General features: G+C 35.6%; 1 protein-coding gene across 2 annotated transcripts in view; it reads right to left on the bottom strand.

The window, feature by feature from the left end:
• Nucleotides 1–477: 477 nt before the first annotated feature.
• Nucleotides 478–23,991, bottom strand: part of LOC149164049 (DNA-directed RNA polymerase D subunit 2b-like) — a 285,673-nt gene continuing 262,159 nt past the window's right edge. For both annotated transcript variants that reach the window (XM_089431941.1, XM_089431942.1), the window contains 2 exons: nt 1,484–2,694; nt 478–1,330 (listed from right to left, as the gene is read on the bottom strand). In XM_089431941.1, the coding sequence (XP_089288067.1) occupies nt 844–1,330; nt 1,484–2,694 (1,698 nt within the window). In that variant the 3' untranslated portion in view covers nt 478–843. The remainder of the gene's footprint in view (nt 1,331–1,483; nt 2,695–23,991) is intronic.

The raw sequence follows: 23,991 nt of genomic DNA, 5'->3' as shown, positions 1-23,991 counted from the left end.
AAAACACAATTTAATAACGACACATCTGCACCCAACTTGACCAACATCGTTAAAAAGTAAAAAGTAATTCTATCTTATACTAAATATGCATTGAAGTTTGACTCGTGTTGAATTAAGGACAGAATGCGACTCATCTGAGTTTTATCAACTCATCCGGAGTTTATGGTTTACTTCAATCCATAAAAGTTGACCAAACCCTACACATTTCTGATATTGAAAAGAAGTCATAGTTGGAAAAAAATAAAGAAATGCTTGCTTCATCTATATCTATACATGTAAAAGGAGTAGGCTAAAATTAACAGGGTACGCCATGCATGAACTAGTGGTATTTGTTTGGCTCTGCAGCAAACCTGTAAAGGATTTCAATTTTAGGGGAATTATCAGTATTGAAGTTATATGTTACAGTAGAAACTAAACAATAAAAATACTCAATGATAAACAAAATGCATATTCATATGTGATAAACTAGTGAGTATTCCGTCTGCAACTGTCAGCTCGTATAAATTGCCGACTACCTGTTTTTCTTTGGCTGCATTTCATATGGATGGAAAGAAATTCCATGAGTAGCAATCATAATCGATTAAACTGTAACTATAAAGTCTAATGTGAACTGTGAGAAATAGATAATATTCGTAGGAAATTGTATATTAACAGTTTTCTAATTCAGCGCATGACCATTGATCCTTCAGATTTAAATGTTCATTTCCAGTTATCAGATCAATATTTGCAAAAAGGCAATCTCCATCAAAATGCAGTATCTTCATATAGTCTGAAGTTTACCTGTGCTGCCATCAAATAAATATACTGATCTAGTTTGTGCTATAAACAAAACTCTCTGCCAAGTCAGCACAGTTCAGTTGAAAACCTAAGACATATGCCCATGCTAAAAAGTTCGTGATAGAGCAGTTTGCAAGCATATGGAACATTTACTTTCACAACATGTTTAGCAGTTTTACAAAATGGGCAGTATGGACCTCTTACACCATCCCTTAGGACCACTGTTGCAAGCATGCGACACTGTCCGCAGACATGCATACTGGAGAAGTCACTCAAATAGAACAGTCTTTCCAATAGATTTGCAGTCGCCCCATGTGCAAGCATACAGTCTCGCTCCATCTCTCCAAATTTAACACCTCCATGACGTTTTCGATCAGCTACTGGCTGTCGAGTTAAAGGATGCACAGGCCCATGATTCCGGTATTTAATTTTGTCTTCTGCCATGTGTATGAGCCGCTGATAGTATGTTGGACCAATGAATATTCTTGTTTGCATTTTGCCACCGGTCCGCCCGTTATACATCTGCTCTTTTCCCCATGGTTGGTAGCCACAACTGCGGTCAAAAGCACCACACATATTAGATCATTTATAGAAAGAAATTCTCTACTTTACAGTCCTTAGGATGATACAGTTTACAAGATTATTCAAATTTTTAGTGCAAGCAACAACTTTGTTTAGTTCTCAAAGGATCGACTTTGAAACTGACCTTTTAAGCTGTTCAGTGATAGACTCAACAGTGATAGGTCTGAAAGGTGTAGCGTCGCCAACAGTACCACTGGCAGCAATTGCTTTTCCTAGTGCACATTCAAAAAGTTGGCCCGGTGTTTGTCTGGAAGGAAAGGCATGGGGATTGATGATTATATCAGGAACAATACCTTCTTTTGTGAAAGGCATATTTTCTTGTTCTTCTATAAAACCCACAACTCCTTTCTGGCCATGCATGCTCGAAAACTTATCTCCAAGGCACGGAGATCTTACTTCTCTGAGTCTTACTCTGGCAAATTTTTTCCCATCATCATTAGTTGCCAGCACAACCTGATCAACCCTCCCCTTTTCAGTGTGCTTTAACTTAAGGCTGAAATTTCCATCAGATGGCTGTGGGCCCACCTTCCCAATCAAAATATCACCACTGTAGAAATCTGAGTCAATGCCTGGGAGTCCATCGGTATCAATCTTATCTACTTTCAAATTTGGTGTTAGAGGCTTCCCAAAATCTACTTCGAGTCTTGATGAAGAAGCATTGTTAAAGCGATTCTCGTCATGCTCTGTCTCAGATACGAAGCTATGAAAATGCATCGATCGGAACAGTCCACGGTCTATTGAAGCGTGGTTAGTGACCAGAGAGTCTTCCTGGTTATATCCATAGTGAACATTAACAGCGACTACTGCATTTTGACCATTATAGAAGTGCATGTTATTGACGCATTCAGACGACACAGTCTTAAACAAAGGTTTCTGAGGATAAAATAACTGATGCGCAGTAGTGTCACATCTTCCACGTCGATTTGTTGCATAGTATCCTATTGCTTGCCTTGAATGCTTTTCAGATTGATATAGTGTTCTTGTGGCAAGATTCCGATTTGCAAATGGGATGAGCCCAGCGTTGAGGCTTAACAAAAAAGATGGATCCAATTCACAATGAGTGAATTGTGGATACTCAGGATTCTGTTGAGCTTTTCGTAAAATGTCAATCCCACAAGCTATTTGAGCATCTTCTTCTTCTTCGACACCCAACAATTCTATAATGCCCGTTTCCATAAGATATTTGAAAGGCTTGCTGCTTTTCTTAAATTTCTCAAGATGCCGTTTAGATATGCAGAGCCTTTGATTTTTAACAATAAAAAGAGGCCTCATAAGCCTTCCAGAATCTGAGAAAATCCGGATCTCATTTTGTCCATCATCCTTTTTAATTTCAACCTGAGAAGTAAGAAATAAAAATATGTTAGTCATGTGAAAAGATTCCGAGTATCCCCATTTGAAAAGCTTAAACGTATTATTTATATCACTAAAAAAAATTATATCCTCCACGCATTTACATTTCAAACATGAAAAAAAGTTCAATCATATTGATCAACACTGATATATTCTCCACCAAAACCTAGTTACTACATCAATTTCAAAATTGGTTTCGGCATTGTAGCCTTTGATTTTTTTTCCAAAAAATGCTTCCCTTCTTTCAGAATGAAATGAAAAGACAACCGGCCTATATTGTAACACATTGTGATTTTACTAACATAAATAAATAAATCATTTTATAGAGAAAAATAGTTTTAGTTTCACTTTTAAATTTCGAAAAATAATATACAACCTACTCCGTACATTTACTTATTAGAGATAATGATTAATCTTGATATATTGCCATGAGTATAAAAACAAATAAAAATATAATATTTATTAGTTTTTTTTATCTATAATAAAATTGAATTTTATAATAATTTTATTTTTACAATTATGTTGTAAATTTAAGCATATGTTTTTGCTTTTACAATGATGTTGTAAATTTACGCATATATTTAATGTAGATATGTAATAACATAATATATTAACAATAACATATAACTAAATGGGTGATAAATTTTAAATAGTAAATATTTTTATCATATTTTGATGATTAGATAATTATTATTGGTTACTATCTATGAATATAAATTAATTTAACTTTGTTATTTAAGTAAAACTACATTATCTAAAAATATAATTTATAAAGAAACCCACTTTCACTATTGCTAAATACTTTTAAATTTTGAATTATTAACTTATTTTTTAAATAAATAAATAAAAACTTTTAACCAAAACAAAAATACCCATAATATTATACAGCATAATTAATTATTTTATTTATAATATAGTATTTGATGTAACAATAAAAATCAATATTAAAATTAATTAAATAATTAAAATATGAAAAATATAATAAAATAGGTAATCACTTCAACTACTTTAACTAAGCACCTAAATAATGTGATATCAAAAGAGCTAACCATAATTATTTTAATATATTTAATTATCAAATTTTTAATAATATAATATAATATTTATTATATTTATTTTTTTAATTTTTTAAAAAATAAAATATTATAAAATTATAATTATAATTAAAAATTAAAACATTTTAATTATTTTAGAACATTATATTAATTTTTTTTACAGATTTTTGGGGATTATATTAATTATATTATAGGATTTAAAATAACACTTAATTTCTGTGTATAGTAGTAAATGGAAATATATATATATATATAATCGGTTGTTGTTTGTATTCAAAAAAGATTGGGGAGACTAAATTCCATTGTTACAAGGTGATATGCATGAAAAGCAGAGTAGGGAAAAATATAACAGGAGGAACAAAATCCCTTTTGCTTTTATCATTCTTAACTTTTTGAAATACCGAACTAGTGTAGATTATAACAAACGAAAACAGTAGAAGGCACAATTTGCAAGTCATGCTTAAGCAATGTTTATATGACTGATTTTGCGGGCAGTGGATTCTTCAGGATTGCCTTCAACGCCTGCGTTCCTTAAATTTGTTGCGCTGGTGCTATGAGCATTATTTTTTTCCAAGATGTACTTCAGGATGTCAGTGGACTCTTGGACATGATTGCCTCTGTTTGAGAGGTCATTGAACTACTCCTGAAGGGACTGTGAGGAAAGAGATTGAGGTCGGCCTCATGTTTCTCCTTGGTGATCTGAGCATGGGTAAGAAGATATGAAAGAGTCAAAGTTTCTTGGGAAAGGGACCAAAGTAAGATTTTCGGATTGGATTCAGAGATATTGTGACAATGTTATCATCATCATAAGATTCGAAGGAGATTTCTGCTGAACAATGACCAAAATTAGCATAAAGACATTGCGAATGACAGTGAGGAGGTACCCGAAGTTGTTAGATACCTCTACGGGGGATCTGAATATTGATTCGCTTCTGTTCATCGCAGGTAACATTGAGATTCGATGGCATTACATCGGAGATTGCCTATGGATTTGGAGCAGGGTTTGCTTGCATGAGAATCAGCCTCCTTGTTGAAGGAGCGAAGTACATGGAAAAAACGAACTTGTTTCATTCGCTGGGTAAGTGCTTGACATCGACTTATTTTTTGTTGCAGGATCACATTGGAGGCGTTCCGATTATATACCATCAGACAAATGATGATGGTCGAGTCTCCAAGGATCGTTGTGCTTATGCCGAGTTTTTGACGCTGAATGAGCCCTTGGTATAGTGCGAGAGCTTCAGCCCTGGGATTGGAAAGGGGGCCTAATCCCCATTCATAAGCAGATTTAATATCTCCATTGGCATTGCAAATGAATATGCCCACCCCGACCATTACTAGGTTAAATTTGGAGGCCTATCAAAGAAAAGATAATGTGTGTTACAATTTCTGAGCCAAATAGAAAACTCCTCGTCTTTCATTCTTATTTTCCAACTATAATTAGAGTTGTTGCGTTCACTGCTAATGTCACTCTTGCTTTGGCTATTGTTACTTTTATCCAACAAATACCCTGTGAAATTCTTTTCTTTGACACAGAGATCGGTGACGTCAATTTTCCCTTGACTTTTGATAGATATTGCTTCCAATGTAAGGCTCCATGCCTTGCTGCATAATTTCCTGATGTTGGTTTCTTTGTCTTTGAAGACCATATGGTTTCGTGCCAGCCATATGTTCCACAGAAGAGAGCAAAGGAGAGCATTCCAAACTCTTCTAAAGCGAAGGGCCGAAGGCTGCAAGCACTGGAGAGCGCAGGCTCAGCAACAGCATGGCACGTGACCTAGCAGCGGATCATTTCTATAATACAATAATATAATGGGAATATTATACAAGTCTCTTTACTTCCAATTACATCAGACATCGCAATGAAGTCAATGGCGAGATGGTATAGACAAAAGAAAAACCAATCAATGGGATTTTACAACCAAATTTGGCTAGTCCTCATCTATTGAATTTTTTTTATCTGGTGAAACTAAATGGTGACGATATATTTTGTGGAAACACCCTGTTCCTCTCAAATCAAAAATCACTCCTTATCCTGTATTAGAAAACAAACTTCCCACGTGGGATAACAGGTTAAATAGGGGATGGACAAGTTTTAATTGGGAAAGAAAGATAATTATTTTAACGTTCACGAGGTTAAAGATAGCTTATGAAACAGATTGCTTCTTCATCTTCTTTGATGTATTCTGCCATTTTTCTGTGAAGCTTCAAAATAAATGCTCTCAGCTTCTCGACAAACTCCTCGCTAAATAGATTATCCCAAGAGCTAGCAGCCAGCATATCTGCATAACTTTACCTGTTGTCTTTGAAGTCCTCACATTCTAAAATGAAATGTTTTTCTGTTTCCACTTTTCCAGAAAAACAAAAAATGCATACCCTTTCTTCCCACACTTCCTTTGAGATAATACGTTAAATAGAAAATGGAAATATCTGAAGAAAATATCACTTTTCCATGTTCATATTAGCTTAGGCAGCTGTCTAAATCATGACAGATCTCAAAATCCAATTCAACTGGTCGCATATGTGTCTAACAGAACGCTGGAAGGCATGGATAATGGACAGGGCCACTGCACAGTTTGCAGGTTTTCCATGTCAATTTGGTTTTGCGATTTGGTGGGCTCAAAATTGTAGCATATTCTGATCAAAAGACATCCCTGTCGACATTTCATCAGATCCCAAACAAAGGAAGATCCGAATGTCGGTACACCCCCAGATTGATCAGAACATCCATGGGGATATTTTGATGTTGCCGCGGAAAGTCACCCTTATTCAGCGTGGGGGTGTTCCTACATATCTCCAGTTAACATTACCTTTATGTCAGATATACACCGGTTCACATTACTTTTATGTCAGATATACACCTGGCCACGGATCCAGAAATTATAGCTTGAGAACTCTCCTCTCAGGCGCTTCTCCAAAAAAATATAACCAAGTTAGAGATTTTTGGGTACTAAAATTAGTTATAGACAAGAAAAGATGAAAAATGAAGTGGAAAATATTTTTATCCAGTCTCTGCAACACGGGATATACAAGAGGCAATGCAATCTTTCCGTTGGCTATCTTTGAGCCATATCTAGAAAGAAATGAACATGACCAGATGCTCTTTCCAAAGAAGCTCTACAACTTCTGATGGGTTTTTCAGGATCACTGAATTCGTTGACAGAGAGGAACATGAGGCCATGGAGTTTCATCTCTGATATTTCTTTTTTTTCGTTATTTTCCGATATTTTGCTGGCTACATGAAATAGAAATATGCTATTTGAGTATATTGCTGAACTGGTACAATTGAAAAAATTATTATTATTATTATTTTATAAAAAAATTATGAAGATTTAATTCATAAAAGAACAGAGTCTTGAATTACATCATATTGATTGTAATATATATTCATTATTAATATAAGCACTTCTCTATCATATAAGGCTTAGTTAGTCTAGTGTCTATCATATAAGCACTTCTCTATCAGAGGTCACAGAGCCAATTCTCATGGATACTTTCAGAGTTAACCTTCGAAATGAAAGGGGCTGATCTTTTTCGGTGGATCTGGATCTACAATCACACAAAATTAAATAAAACCAGCATAGATTCATCTTATGTACGGCTCTAATATGAGCCGAGAGGGATCAAATTTTTAGAGTGCAAAATACGATGTATTATTTTTCATTGTTTAAATTGTATTTTTGAATACTAAATAGACTATATATAGGGCCAAATAAAAATTTTAACCATAAAAATTTATTAATCAGATGTTTAAATCTTACACAATTTAAAAATATTTCAACAAGAAATTTAAATAAACTATTTGAAAATGTATGTTAACTAATTTATGTCGAAATCAAGTTCATATATATCTATATATAGAAATAAACAGAAAACACAACAACAACAATAACAAAAAATTATGGTTAAAAATTTTATTGGGTTTTATATATAGTCTATTTAGCATTCAAAAATACAATTTAAACAATGAAAAATAACACATTGTATTTTGTATTCTAAAATGGTTTGCACATGAAGAAATTTGATCTCTCTACTTATATTAAATCCACACTTAAAATAGAATGAACCAGTCCCAACTAATATTTTTTCAAAATATATATATATATTACTAAAATATCACTCTTCTTTCCCTTTCATATTAGCATAGGCAGCTGTCAAAGTCATGACAGATCTCAAAATCCAATTCAACTGGTCGCATATATGTTTAACAGAATGCTAGAAGAAATGGATAACGGACAGGGCCACTACACAGTTTGCAGGTTTTCCATGTCAATTTGTTTTTGGGATTTGGTGGGTTCAAAATTGTAGCATGTTCTGATCAAAGGACATCCCTGTCGACATTTCATCAGATTTTATTACAAAACTGATCCCAAACAAAAGAAGATCCGAATGCCGTTACACCCCCAGATTGATCGGAACATCCATGCGGATATTTTGATGTTGCCGCCGAAAGTCACCCTTATTCACCGTGGGGGCGATCCTACATATCTCCAGTTAACATTACTTTTATGTCAGATATACACTGGTTCAAATTACTTTTATGTCAGATATACACCTGGGCACGAATCCAGAATTTATAGCTTGAGAACTCTCCTCTCAGGCGCTTTTCCAAAAAAATATCACCAAGTTACAGGTTTTTGGGGACTAAAATTAGTTATGGACGAGAAAAGATGAAAAATGAAGTGGAAAATATTTTTACCCAGTCTCTGCGACAGGATGTACAGGAGGCAATGCAATCTTTCCAAGGGCTCACAGGATAGAACTCTCCTCTCAGGCGGTTCTCCAAAAAAATATCATCAACTTACAGGTTTTTTTGTTTTTGGGGGGGGGGGGACTAAAATTAGTTATGGACGAGAAAAGATGAAAAATGAAGTGGAACATATTTTTACCCAGTCTCTGCGACAGGATATACAGGAGGCAATGCAATCTTTCCAATGGCTCACAGGATAGAACTCTCCTCTCAGGTGCTTTTCCAAAAAAAGTATTACCTAAGTTACAGGTTTTTGGGGACTAAAATTAGTTATGGACAAGAAAAGATGAAAAATGAAGTGGAAAAAATTTTTACCCAAAAAAATATTACCTAAGTTACAAGTTTTTGGGGACTAAAATTAGTTATGGACAAGAAAAGATGAAAAATGAAGTGGAAAATATTTTTACACAGTCTCTGCGACAGGATATACAGGAGGCAAGAGGCAATGCAATCTTTCCAATGGCTCACAGGATATACGGGAGGCAATGCAATCTTTCGAAGGCAATGCAATCTTTCCAATGGCTATCTTTGAGCCATATCGAGAAAGAAATGAACACGAGCAGATGCTTTTTCCAAAGAAGCTCTACAACTTCCTCCAAAGAAGCTCTGCAACTTCCTCCAAAGAAGCTCTGCAACTTCCGATAGGATTTTTCAGGATCCATAGGGTTTTTCAGGATCACTGGATTCCTTGATAGAGAGGAACATGAGTCCATGGAGTTTTATTTCTGATTTTTTTTTAATTTCTTGATGTTTTGTTCAGCGTTTGACTATTGGTTGAATTAGAAAAATTGAAAATTTATTACTGCCAAGCCAGACACCAAATTGGTTTATGAGGTCTCTTTGTTTGAGAGAAGAGATCCACCTCTACATACTTTACCCCTCTAGTTTTGAACTTGTAACCTCTTAGAGAGAAACACATGCTCTTAACCATTCGGCCCACTAAATTTATATTACCAAAATTATTTTACCAAAAAAAATTATGAAGACCTAATTTATAAAAGAACAGAGCCTTGAAATACATCATACTGGTTGCAATATATATTCATTTCTAATATATATAAATTTATTTTTGCAAGCCTTTATGGTTAGTTTAATTAGTCAAGTGTCAGTCATATAAGCGTCAATGGACACCCTCGGAGTTAAGCTTCGAAATGAACCCGCTGGACTGATCCCTTCAGGTGGATCTATCGGGTACAGTTTCCATGGACATAAAAACTACATAAAGACTGTCACCAATTCGTGAACCACAAAAAAAATAAGATCACACAAAATTAAATAAAACCAACATAGATACAATGTTTTATTTTTCATTGTTTAAATTGTATTTTTGAATGCTAAATATGACTATATATAAGACCAACTAAAAATTTTAACCATAAAAAAATAATTTTTTTCTATATATAGATATATGAAGTTGATATGGACATAAATTAGTTAACATATAGTTTATTTGATTTAAACCACTGATTCACACATTTTTCTAAGTCTAATTACTTTACAGCATATTCTTTTTTTTAAATTATATTGGATCTTATTTTTCTATTTAAAACATAGTTTTGAATTTTAATTTTTTATTTTAAAGGGGCACAGATAGACAGACAGACAAACTTTGACATCTTATACTGGGCTGTGGCTCAATAATATTACGTTAATAACCAAAATAAATACTAGAATTAAAAAAAACGAAGAGCAGAATACAAATGTTATTTCCGAGAGAAAATCCACCTTACAACATTATAGGAAGCTATCTATAAAATATAGATAAAAGCTCTTTTACACTGGGTCAAACTGACCAAAGGGCTAAACAAACTCAAACTAGCCTCAATCAGTCTTAGAAGAAGAAGAAGAAATTATTTTAACGTCCATGAGGCTAAAGATAGCCTATGGGACAGATTGCTTCTTCATCTGCTTGATGTATTCGGCCCTTTTTCTGTGAAGCTTCAAAATAAATGCTCCCAGCTTCTCGACAAACCCTTCGCTAAATAGATTATCCCAAGAGCTAGCTACCAACATATCTGCATAACTTTCCCTGTTGTCTTTGAAGGCCTCACATTCTAAATGAAATGTTTTTCTATTTCCATTTTTCCGGAAAAACAAAAAATGCATACTCTTTCCTCCCACACTTCCTTTGGCCTTTTCCAGCACCCTGTTTCACAACAGAGTTGATGAGAATTAGTCCTTAACTGAGCAATAAGAATTTTTGCTCTCCAAGAGATATTGGCCTCTATGTATGCTTTTGGTTGATGACTATGAGTGGGATTAAACATTTCAATATAGTAAATTTCTTTCTTCCTAGCTCCTTATTCCAAGTACGTTTGTGGAACTTTTCCATAACAAAAGTTTTTATCTCTTTGTTGTTTATGGGACACACGTTCAAGCAAATACCTCATTTACTAAACCATTTGTTATTTTGCTACATCCAAGTTATTTTGCTCTTGCACAATCTATCATTAAAGACATCCTTAGGCCATCTACCCTCTTCCATTTGCTCAATTTTTTTTAAATACCTTATGACTCGCACCATAGCAATTGCTTTAATAGGAGCAGTCCCTGTTTCACTTAACAAGATATCATAAGGAATTGCACTTTTAATCTTAAATTTGTTTGTAATCAAAAGCTTCTGAATTTTCTCAATTTGTCTTCACTGCATGTCGGATGTACTGCTAGCCCACAATTCACAACCATAAAGAATCACCGGAATCACTGGAAGCCCAAAAAGAGTTTGAGTGATTTTCCAATCACATAACTCTGCCTCTCTACACCTATTTTGAAAAGCATAAAATGCTTTCCAACCCCCCAAAGTTCTTTTCTTTTTACACCCATTCCAGCTTAGATTTTTGTTGAACTCAATTCCAAGGTATTTGTAATCCGCAACTTCTTCCAGAATGTTGCCTTCAAAGTAGAACTTACACTGGTTATGTTTTCTTTTCTTAAAGAAGACCACTACTTTTGTTTTGTTGATATTGACTTGCATCTCCACACTTCTACAAAAATGCTCAAGGGATAGTAAGTGCTCTTGTAAACCAAGAGCCGATTTAGCAATCAAAATAAGGTCATCTACATACAAAAGAAGCCTTATAACAAACTTGCCCAAATAGATAGCATCACCCCCTTGCGAATTTAACTGCTCCTCAAGCTTGTTGATATATAAACTAAAACGGGTAGGAGACAATGGAAAACCTTGCTTGACCCCGATATCGCTTCTAAAACTTTCAGAAATTCCTGTTGAAGTTCTAATTTTGACTTTCACCTCTTCATACAACCTATGCACTGCTGCTCTCAAATGTTTAGGAACCCCAAGTTGCTCCATTCTTTGCCAAAGCTTATCCCTAGGAACCGAGTCAAACGTTTTTCTAAAATCAACTAAGCAACAAAAGACTTCTTCCTTTTTGTCGCAACCTTTTTCAATGATGTGCCTTAAAGTTATACAATGATCAACTGTGGAATGTTTAGGTCTAAAACCTGCTTGCCCTTTAGCACGCTTATCTCTTTCTTCTACCCACTTGCTAATTTTGTTTTCTAGCATGCTTCCAAATAGCTTTGCAAACAAAGGATTTATCATCATGGTCCTATAATTGGAGGGATTATTGACGTCACCACTCTTGAAAAGAGGTATTCCAAGACTAGTTGTCCCATCTGTGGGGCACTGGGGAGCCCTTGTTGTATGATGTTGTTGAAGATTTTTGTAATGTGAGGTGCAAGAATCTTTGAGCCCCACTTTAAATATTCTACTTGGAGTTCAGCTAAGTCTTTTGATTTTTCAACACCCAAATTCTTGATACCCAATCTCTACCCCTTGTACTGTGAAAAGTTCAGTACCAGTGTTGACTAAGAGGGGAGGGTCAACCTTGGGAACCTGCTCATAGAGTTATCTTGCATCGTCAAACCATTTAAAAGATGTAATATTATTTCCAATTTGTATCTTTTTCGGTTGGAGCTCCTTCCAAAATAATTTGGGATTATTTCTCCTAAGGAAGATTAGTTCTTCCCTCCTTGAAACCATGAAATCGGCATTTTTCTTGCTTAATAACTGCTTGTTAGTTTTGAGCTTTATGTTATCCTTGTTGAACTCTTTCCACATTCTCCTTGCCTTTTTGCATTCCTCGTCAAACCAAGCATTAACCGGAAAGCAATTTGTTTCAGACTTCTTAATTTTTGCTCTTTTGCACTTTGCAAGTGTGCATTGAATTAAATATGTTAATTCATGACCATGAAGGTTGTGAATTGTAATTTTCTCCTTCTCGAAGAGCCTCTCTAGCATCATTTTGAAGGTATTACAATTTCTGGGGTCAAAATAATTCTGCGCTGTGGATGGTTTTGTTGGACATACTGAATTTTTGACCCTAATTGTTTCTTTCCAATCCAAGAGAAACATAAATAAATTGGCTTGTGATTTGATTTCAAATCCCACGGTTGATCTCCAATCAAAACTTCTTTCATTTTCTCATACAAATCATGCGAGCAAATTACATAATCTACCACACTTGCTCCATTGTAAGTATTGCAAGTGAAATTACCGCATTTTGCCCATCTAGTCAAGCCATTACAAATGACTAAATCAAAGACCCCACATAGAGTAAGCAATTGTTCACCAAAGAGATTGCAGCCCTTGTCCTCTAAAATTCTTTCCCACTAATGATTACTTTTTTCTGTAAGCCAAATAGGGTCACAATCATCTTTACAACAAAGAATGCTAGCATGCTCACTTGCAGTGCTAGCATTGAAATTACCCACTATAAAGACTTCACCTAGCTGCAAATATGTTGCAGTGGGTCAAACCGACCAAAAGGCTAAACAAACTCAAGGTAGCCTTGATGGATCTTATTACAACTCCCAAGTTGCAACTTTGGCATACAAGGGCCCAAGGGAAGTGCAACTTACACTGAAATAACTAATTCAAATCACTTCCTTGTCTTCACTTGAATTATTGTTGTGATCAGAAAAAGTTAGATAGCAAGTTTTTAAAGGAATTGAATGTCTCCTCTTCTATATTCAAAAGATCAACAACAAAGCACTGTATGTATCTAGAATCTGGTGTTAAGTATTGTTTTAAAAACTGGAATCATGGTTTGAACTAGTCCATCTATCTAACTAGGTTTTTCATCGAATCTGATAAAATAACTAATAACTATTTTGAGATTTTAAATCATGATTCCAAATTATTAGAGATAAAAGTTGTAGTCTCTGCTCATTTATATTATCTAAAGGTGAATATATCAAAATGACATTAGTTGTAATATATATTAATGGCATTGTTTACCGAGGCGTCAATTTCCTTTAGACAGCCAAAAATAACTGGAAACTGGCCAATTTTTTTCAAAAAATTTGATAGTAGGAGTGCTTCAAATGTGTTTTTAATGGTGGAAATAAATTCAGCACCATCAAAAACCCTTGGGACACCCAAAATCTTGAAACTAGACAACTGTAACCCAGATTTCAAAAAATTTCCACCGTTATCAAAATCGTGCCAAAATTACATTGTTTCTTATCCGGATTTAAGCAAGAATGCAACAACTTACAGATATAATCATAAACACAAAGATGCAGCAGAAAAACACTTCATTTCATTAATAGAAAAATACTAAACTATGCTTACAAACATAATGGAAATAAGAGAGCTCGAGCGATGGTAGTTTATCTTTGAGAAGAGATGTGGCAGCTACATGCCTCTGAACTCCGTTACAATGAGGATCAAGGGCCTTTTTATTATTGAACAATAAGAAAAAACTCTAAACAACCAAAACCCTAATCCGAGAAGATCTAACAACAAGAGTTTATGGAACCCGTTAGGATTAGTTGAGCAGCGAACTTCCCGGGGTCGTAACTTGATCATATTATCTTCGTTTGACGCATATGATACCTCGTTGGAAAGATCTTTCCGAACACTATAGCTACTGACACAATTTCCATTATATTCGCCGAACCAATTTTGCCAAAAAAACGTCATTTGCAGCCTCAAAACGGCTCTGGAAATTCAGAACCCAAAAAACTACCAAAAATAGTAAATCGTGCTACAATTAAGGAAACTGAAAAACTGAAAGAAAATAGTGGTGGGGGTCCAAGTAGGATAGGCGGGTGGCCACCAACATCCACCTAGATCAATTTTCGGGGCAAAAGCGACACCTTGTTAGACTATGGCCATATCAACAACAAAATACATAATCAATGAGGCTCTAAATGGGCTCTGAAATCCAAAAACAACGCTGCAAGCTACTAGGCCACTAGCCTACTACAAATAATTGATCAACATGATCACTCATCAAACTCGTTACTAATTCACCACTACTAGAAATGGGATCATCAACAAGAACTACATAAACATCATTTTGCTCAAAGTATTTTGACTTGGATTCCTTAACCTTATAATATGGTAGAAATTGGAAAAGCTTAACATGTCTAACTAGTGAATTTGGTTTGCGTGAAGGGTTCATCTCATCAACCAAATAAGATGGTTGAAAAAGCTTAGAATGCCTAACCAATGATTTTGGTTTGGGTGAAGGGTTCACCATCAAAAACCCTTGGGACACCCAAAATCTTGAAACTAGACAACTGTAACCCAGATTTCAAAAAATTTCCACCGTTATCAAAATCGTGCCAAAATTACATTGTTTCTTATCCGGATTTAAGCAAGAATGCAACAACTTACAGATATAATCATAAACACAAAGATGCAGCAGAAAAACACTTCATTTCATTAATAGAAAAATACTAAACTATGCTTACAAACATAATGGAAATAAGAGAGCTCGAGCGATGGTAGTTTATCTTTGAGAAGAGATGTGGCAGCTACATGCCTCTGAACTCCGTTACAATGAGGATCAAGGGCCTTTTTATTATTGAACAATAAGAAAAAACTCTAAACAACCAAAACCCTAATCCGAGAAGATCTAACAACAAGAGTTTATGGAACCCGTTAGGATTAGTTGAGCAGCGAACTTCCCGGGGTCGTAACTTGATCATATTATCTTCGTTTGACGCATATGATACCTCGTTGGAAAGATCTTTCCGAACACTATAGCTACTGACACAATTTCCATTATATTCGCCGAACCAATTTTGCCAAAAAAACGTCATTTGCAGCCTCAAAACGGCTCTGGAAATTCAGAACCCAAAAAACTACCAAAAATAGTAAATCGTGCTACAATTAAGGAAACTGAAAAACTGAAAGAAAATAGTGGTGGGGGTCCAAGTAGGATAGGCGGGTGGCCACCAACATCCACCTAGATCAATTTTCGGGGCAAAAGCGACACCTTGTTAGACTATGGCCATATCAACAACAAAATACATAATCAATGAGGCTCTAAATGGGCTCTGAAATCCAAAAACAACGCTGCAAGCTACTAGGCCACTAGCCTACTACAAATAATTGATCAACATGATCACTCATCAAACTCGTTACTAATTCACCACTACTAGAAATGGGATCATCAACAAGAACTACATAAACATCATTTTGCTCAAAGTATTTTGACTTGGATTCCTTAACCTTATAATATGGTAGAAATTGGAAAAGCTTAACATGTCTAACTAGTGAATTTGGTTTGCGTGAAGGGTTCATCTCATCAACCAAATAAGATGGTTGAAAAAGCTTAGAATGCCTAACCAATGATTTTGGTTTGGGTGAAGGGTTCATCTCATCAACCTTATAATATGGTAGAAAAATCATGACATGCCTAATCAAATATTTTGGTTTGATTAAAGGGTACATTTTTGTTGAGGCCATTGCAAAGGAGTTAGACAATTGATACCACCAACATCAAAGGAGTTAAACAATACCACCAACATCAAGGTACATAAAGGGCTTCATGCTCTTGATTAAATGTGAATCTCATACCCTCATACATGATAGAATTAAATGAAAATGTTGTATTCTTAACAATCCTAAAATCTTGAAAACTATTAACTCTGCTAAATTTTGATTGGGGTATGAAATTCTAGTTTCTCCATATAAAGTCCAATAACGTTCTAACAACTCTTAAACATCCTCAAACAATGAATGGTAATGTTAAAACTTTAAGTAAAAAGAATCTTTCTACTTTAAAAAATTTACATTACCACTGATTGCTAACAATCCTAGGGTTGAGCTAAGTTTTAGGTTTAGGGCTTAGGAAGAGAAGAGTTGGTTTTATATCCAAGTGGGGTTATTTTGGGTGGGAAACAACCTCTCGTTTCTAACAAAACCACCTAAACAACTGCCATTGAGATTTTCAATCACCCCTCACACATGACATTTAACAAGCCAGTTAAAGTCGGCTTATACAAGTTAGATACCAAACTGACCCTTAAACGTTTAAGCTTTTCTATTGATTCATTACCCAAATCTATCTAATTAACTACATTTTAAAACTATGATGTTAAGATGATGGAGCTTGGTCAAATAAACAAAATAAATGTTAATATATATATTATATTTTTTTAAAATTTAATAAACAAAATAAATATTAATATATATTCACTTTAATAATTATCACTCTTTTGCCAATTTATGATATATATATATATATATATATAATAAAATAAATAAATATAAATTATGATAATTCTATTTTTGTATACTCACTCGTATATAAATCTCTTTCATTATTCGCACTATGCTTATATCAATTACATGTGAATCTCTTTCATTATTAAGACCATGCTAGTATCAATTGATATAAAATCCTCAAAATTAAAATTTCTTTAAAGCTTTGCCATATTAATTTCGTTTGGCATTTTTTCTCTGCTTAAGTCGTTCTTAAGTGATCATAAATGGGATGAACAAATTGACATATTAAGTGAAATGCATGGCGATTTCCTTCACAAACATGGCACTACGGTCATAAATCAAGATTTGTCGCTCAGACGATTAAGGGAACGAGACCCCTAAAATTGAGCAATGTAAATAAATATAAATTATGATAATTCTATTTTTGTATACTCACTCATACGTAAATAATATCTCTTTTATTATTAGCAGCATGCTTATATCGATTATATGCGATTTTCTTTCATTATTAACACCATGCTAATATCAATTGATACAAAGTCCTCAAAATTAAGATTTCTTTAAAACTGTCATATTAATTTCCTTTGGCGTTTTCTTTCTGCTCAAGCCATTCTTTTAAGTCATCATAAAGGGGATGAACAAAATGACATATTGAGTGATGTATGGCTATTTCCAAACATGGCACTACGGTCATAAATCAAGATTCGTCGCTCAGAGGATTAAGGGGACGAGACTCCTAAAATTGTGCTAAATGGTGCAATGTTTTAACCGATTTAAGCTATTATTTATTTAATTAATTTCTTTCATTTTAATAAAAACTTTGGAAATCGGTTGTAAAAAACTATCCATTTAAATATTTCCCAAGACATATGCTTGAATGAATGAATGAAAAAAAATGTCCACAAGGCTAAAGATAGCCTATGGGACAGATTGCTTTTTCATTTGCTCGATGTATTCGACCCCTTTTCTGTGAAGCTTCACAATAAATGTTCTCAGCTTCTCGACAAACCCCTCACTAAATAGATTATCCCAAGAGCTAGCTGCCACCATATATGCATAACTTTCCCTGTTGTCTTTGAAGGCCTCACATTCTAAAATGAAATTTTTTTCTGTTTCCACTTTTCCGGAAGAACAAAAAATGCATACCCTTTCCTCCCACACTTCCTTTGGCCTTCTCCAGTCGCCCTGTTTCACAACGGAGTTGATGAGAATTAGTCCTTAACTGAGCAATAAGAATTTTCGCTCTCCAAGAGATATTGGCCTCTATGTATGCTTTTGGTTGATGATTATGAGTGGGATTAAACATTTCAATATAGTAATTTTTCTTTCTTCCTAGTTCCTTATCCCAAGTACGTTTGTGGAACTTTTCCATAACAAAAGCTTTTATCTCTTTGTTGTTTATGGGACACGCGTTCAAGCAAATACCCCATTTACTAAACCATTTATTATTTTGTTGCATCCAATTCTTTTGCTCTTGCACAATCTATCATTAAAGACAACCTTAAGCCATCTACCCTCATCCATTTGCTCAATTTTTTTTAAATACCTTATGACTCCCACCATAGCAATCGCTTCAATAGGAGAAGTCCCTGTTTCACTTAACAAAATATCATAAGGCACTGCACTTTTAATCTCAAATTTGTTTGTAATCAAACGCTTCTGAATTTTCTCAATTTGTCTCCACTGCATGTCGGAGGCACTGCTAGCCCACAATTCAAAACCATAGAGAATCACCGGAATCACTAGAAGCCCAAAAAGAGTTTAGTGGTCTTCCAGTCCCATAACTCTATCTCTTTACACCTATTTTGAAAAGCATAAAATTCTTTCCAACCCCCCAAAGTTCTTTTCTTTCTACAACCATTGCAGTTTAGATTTTTGTTAAAGTCAATTCCAAGGTATTTGTAATCCACAACTTCTTCCAGAATGTTGCCTTCAAAATGGAACTTATGTTGGTTATGTTTTCTTTTCTTAGAGAAGACCACTACTTTCGTTTTGCTGATATTGAGTTGCATTCCCACACTTCTACAAAAATGCTCAAGGGATAGTAAGTGCTCTTGCAAACCAAGAGCCTATTTAGCAATTGGAATAAGGTCATCTACATACAAAAGAAGCCTTATAACAAACTTGCACAAATTTTTCATCCTTGCTCAAATTTTAACCAAACAAATGTAGCACTACCATCTATCAAAAAAAATATAAATTCCACTCCGAAATGAAATGATATAATATAATAATAAGAATACCTTTCTTTCTTCATTATAAAAATGACATAGTATGAGTATGTTCTAATAACTCATGAATAATTCGATTATTCATCAAGGGGTTCTCATTGTTCAGCGAACCTTCACGCTAGACATTAAACCGTGAATGCCCAAGTTTGATGGAGCTCTTAACATTGACCAGCTCAACCGCTAGACATTTAAACCGTGTATGCCATGTTTGATGGAGCTCTAATATTGACCAGTTCAACCCCTCGATACACTTTGAAACATAATTAAGAGCAGAACTGAACTGGGCAAACGCCAACAAAAAATCTAGTCAGTTCAATTGGAGGATGAGGCCGGTAAACCCACACACAACAATTCACAGCCAAAAACAATCTCCGATTGGCACCTAAAAGGACTTCAGGATGCCATCCACGGCTGGTTCTACCTGTTAGGGTGGAAGTATGCATTGCTGACAAGATGGCTACAACTTTGGCAGATGAATGGACCGGTCATCCAACAGTTCACTGACAACTACAACAAAATGAAAATGTCCCTTACGCTAGAGGTAAGTGAGTCTGGTGACACTTTCCTAGTTAAGTTTATCATGTCTTAGTAAACTACCTCCGAAAGGAAGTAGATCAAGCTTAGAGCCTACCATATAACAAAATAACATACATAGAAGATGAAATTAAAGCATGCATTCAGTGCATAATCATTATGTAAAAAAAGAAATAGTCACTTTAATTGCTATGAATTGTAAATACAACGACTGCAAATGATCTTTAGAATAGATCGGCCAACTTGCGTTTTGCATTCCCAGCCAGCCCGCTATACATAGGATCCAGATTACTTCATTTCTTATGTGACCAATCTGTAATGCTACCTACAGTCACATGTTTCTGCCGCTCTGCATGCTGCTTTTACACTTTTGCATGGCTTCATCAACCCTTCGCATATAGCAGACAGTAGAAAAGAGAGTACAAGAAATCTAGCAACCCCGGAACATAGCACATTAAGACACGTTATATATATATATATATATATATATATTAAAAATTAATACTAAATAGATATTTCTTACACAAATTCTCAATCATGATACAAATTCATACATAGATCTAGATTCTACATTGTAAATATAAAATTTGTAAGTTTTACAAAATAACATTATGCATACAAATACAATTGTGACGGATTCATCAATGATCCAATAGGAGAAAGACAAGAAACTGCAGCGTTCTCATTAAGTCATCAAAATCGAAATGTGTTCCAAATAGCAATGTCAATGGAAAATAGAAATAGCGAATACAAAACAACTACACGCCTCAAGGTAGTAGGTAGATCATGACTCATGAGTCATCAATCATCATCATCAAAATCAACATCACTGTCATGGTCACCACTGCTCACCTCTGCTGCATCCTCCTTTGTATCCAATGGCATTTGTGTATCCATTGGTGTGGAGGATGACCCCTCAACAATATCACCATCACCAAAAGTGACAGGCTCTAGCACTGGGTCATTAAAATCCAAGTAGCCCAATGTCAACTCAACATTGTTGTTCAAACCCATATCATCAGGAAAGACATCCCACATCTGTCTTTCCCTTCAACCACTCATCTCTCTACCTGTAAATAAGACGAAGGTTGGTGTGCAAATACACCATTGTCTCTAACCTGAACTGCCCAAGCCTACTCTTCTTGACACTACACAAATTTCCATATGTGCTCCAATTCCTCCCGCAACAAGAGGATGAAGTTACGTGAGAGAGGAGCCTCATGGCTAACTACTATAAAAGACGGCTTGTTGCCCCATGAGTTGCCCACCAAGAATAGGGCTTCTTAGGCCCCTTGTCTCTAATCACATCATACCCTGCAAATCGCACAGTGCCAATGGAAAACTCTGCAAAAGCATCATCCACCTCATCAAAGGAAGCTCTATTCTAAAAAATCAGCCTCAATGCATCCTTTCTCCCCTGTGAAATTTCACCATCCATGTGAGGAGGGAATCCGCGGGAAGGTCTACCATTCAACCACTCATGGTTGTAGTATTTTGGGTTCAATGAGTGAGCCAAACAATGCAAAAGTGTGTAATTCTTGTCCCATATGTTGACAAGAATATCTTGTATGGTGGTGAAGAAGGCCTCTGATGATGTCTCATACTCGAGGCACTCACTCTATAAAATAATAGTCCTCACGGACTCAAACATGGAATCCCATCCCTCATAAACCTCTCTTAGGATGGATTGGTCTGTATCTGCAAATCGTAGAAAAAACAATGATAGGGTCCATGATCTTAATAGTGAGATCTACCCTCTCCCACCAAGCATCATCTAACATTGTGTCCTTGACTCTTTCTGAGGCTACTTGATCTGACATTCTCCAAAAAGACCAAAATTCTAAAATAAACCTGGCCCCAAGAGCGGTCTTGACCTCCCTCAACCTCTTCAACATGATGAATGAAGAGGCAGATGGTGTATCTGTGATCTTCAACAATGATAGATGGGTGTACTCCTTGTAGATTGTGAGTGAATTTGTATGATTTTGTACAAAGTTGTGCATATGTCATGCATCGTCAATAATACTTCCAATCCAAGGCACATTCGAAGCAATAGATTTAAGTGCTAAATTCAAGGAATGGACAATGTAACGTGTCCAAAATACTATTGGATATTTAGCTTCCACAATCATGCCAGCAGCCTTGCAAACAGGTGCATTATCTGTAATGATTTGCACACAAGAATCAACACCTACATCTTCAATAACTTTATGTTGGAATTTCTAAGTCTAATTGTTAGAAACCCTTCATGTACTTTTCTGATTTATCTCTGCCTACTTGTTCTGATTAATTAACAAGTTATTTACCATGTAATCACTGAAAATAAATACAAGTACATGCTTAACACATTACAGATCATCAACTGAAGAAAACAAAACAAGCATACAAGTGACACCGTTGTTTTTGGACCAATGTCCCTGGAAAAACCCAATGCGGGAAAACCGGTGCAGTTGTCTGAGGGTTTTAATTATTAAGCAGTTTCAAAATACAATTTGGGTGCCAAAACCAGCTCAGCCAACAGAGAATAATCTCGACAGTAGTACCTCTCAGTCAAAGACAGAGGTTCTGCCCGATGAAAACCCCAACATCAGCCTCTAGAGACTGCATCAGCCCTTTCTGGCCTAGTGCCTCCTAGCGTCACCCTAGCTCGCCCTGCATCAACCTCTGGAGGCACTGCGTCAACCCTTAGAGCCTCTGTGTCACCCACGCTGGCTCTCTGAGGCGCTGCGCAGCTCCTGCTTGCCTCTACATGAGCCCTGGCTGGCTCTGGGTGAACCTTTGGTTGCCTCTACGTCCCTCTCTCCCGGCTTCTACCCTCATCCTCCTGGTACTGTCTATGCCTCTCTGCTTCTGTATTCACTACCCCTCAGCTGCAACTCTGATCACTCTTTCGACTTCCTGAGCAAACCCTGCCCTAGAAAATCGAAATCTTGATCAACTTGCTTTGTTCTCAAAGTGATCCTCAAGCCACCTCTTATACTTTTCCTGTTGACAATTCAAAGGCCGAGATTAAGTCCCTAATCAACGGCTAAGATTAACACAGTTTTATATTAATTCACATTAATATTTTATTTTCCCTAAGTTTATAAATAGGGACTCCATTAAAAATACTAATTATTTCAATATCTCCCAAACTGTTTAGAATCTGCCCAAACCATTTCTGGGTATTAGAGATATCATGTGCTTTAGCCTCCACCAATTTTCGTGGCTAGAGCACATCTGATGCCACCCCAAATCAACACTTTAATGAACAACTCACCAATATATTGTGTATCCTTGTATTGTCCAAGTGCATCCACTGATTTCAAGAACACTGATCCATTCAAGGAAGACACCATGAAGTTGATGAGTGGGTGGTGTGCTGGATCTGTCCATCCATCAGAAATAATACTAACCTCAGATGTTGGCCATGTTGATTTCATATGCTCAGGGATTTTGTCCACCGTTCTCTTTTCCTTAGTCAACAATGTGGTTCTAAGCTTCTCTGACCCAGAAGACACATACCCTAATGGAGCCCCTTGAATTAGAGCTCGGCACATCTCAACATTAAAGGATATGAAGTTTTTATAAAAAAAGAATGCAATGGTGAGATCAAGCTCTTCCTGTCTCTCTTTCTGAAAAATCTTGTTCATTGGACCAAGTGTCACTGCCTTTCTTTTTTCTACTTGACCCACAACTTCGTAAGCCCAACAAATAAGTTTTCACATGGTAATAAGTGCTCTTGAAATTATTGTTGCAATAGTTTCATTTCCAAGCAACAATGCCTCCTCCCTTCAACTTGTTGCCTGGCCCTTGCTCTCTTGTGACATACTTCCACAAGGGATATTTGTTTTCTAGAGCCTACTATCTTTCTAACTTCATTCTTCCCTAAACATTTGAAGTTGTTGCATCCCCCCTTCCAATAGAGGGAACACTTGCCGACCCTGATGAAATTGGAACAGGAGGGGCATCACCAATGGGGACATTCTTCTCCTTCCTTTACCCCTTCCTTGCTGCCCTTGATTGTGTCGAAAATTATAACTAGGTTTGGTCTTCATCACAACATGTGTAACTGTGATTTTATGTAATTGATTAAAAGAAGAAAAAATAAAATTATTATTCTAATGCTTGTCTCATGGGTTTCATGAGAAAGGAATTTTATTTTTAGCAATTGTAAGCCTTTAGGATTTGTCATCTAGTCATAAAAATCAATTTGAGTCTATGTCATGTATGAAGAACCCTTCTTGGGCA

Source organism: Pinus tabuliformis, chromosome 5_1 (assembly GCF_031772625.1).
Source record: "Pinus tabuliformis cultivar Carrire ecotype Pingquan chromosome 5_1, CPIR1, whole genome shotgun sequence".
NCBI lineage: Eukaryota > Viridiplantae > Streptophyta > Pinopsida > Pinales > Pinaceae > Pinus > Pinus tabuliformis.
This window is presented reverse-complemented; position numbering and strand designations above follow the sequence as displayed.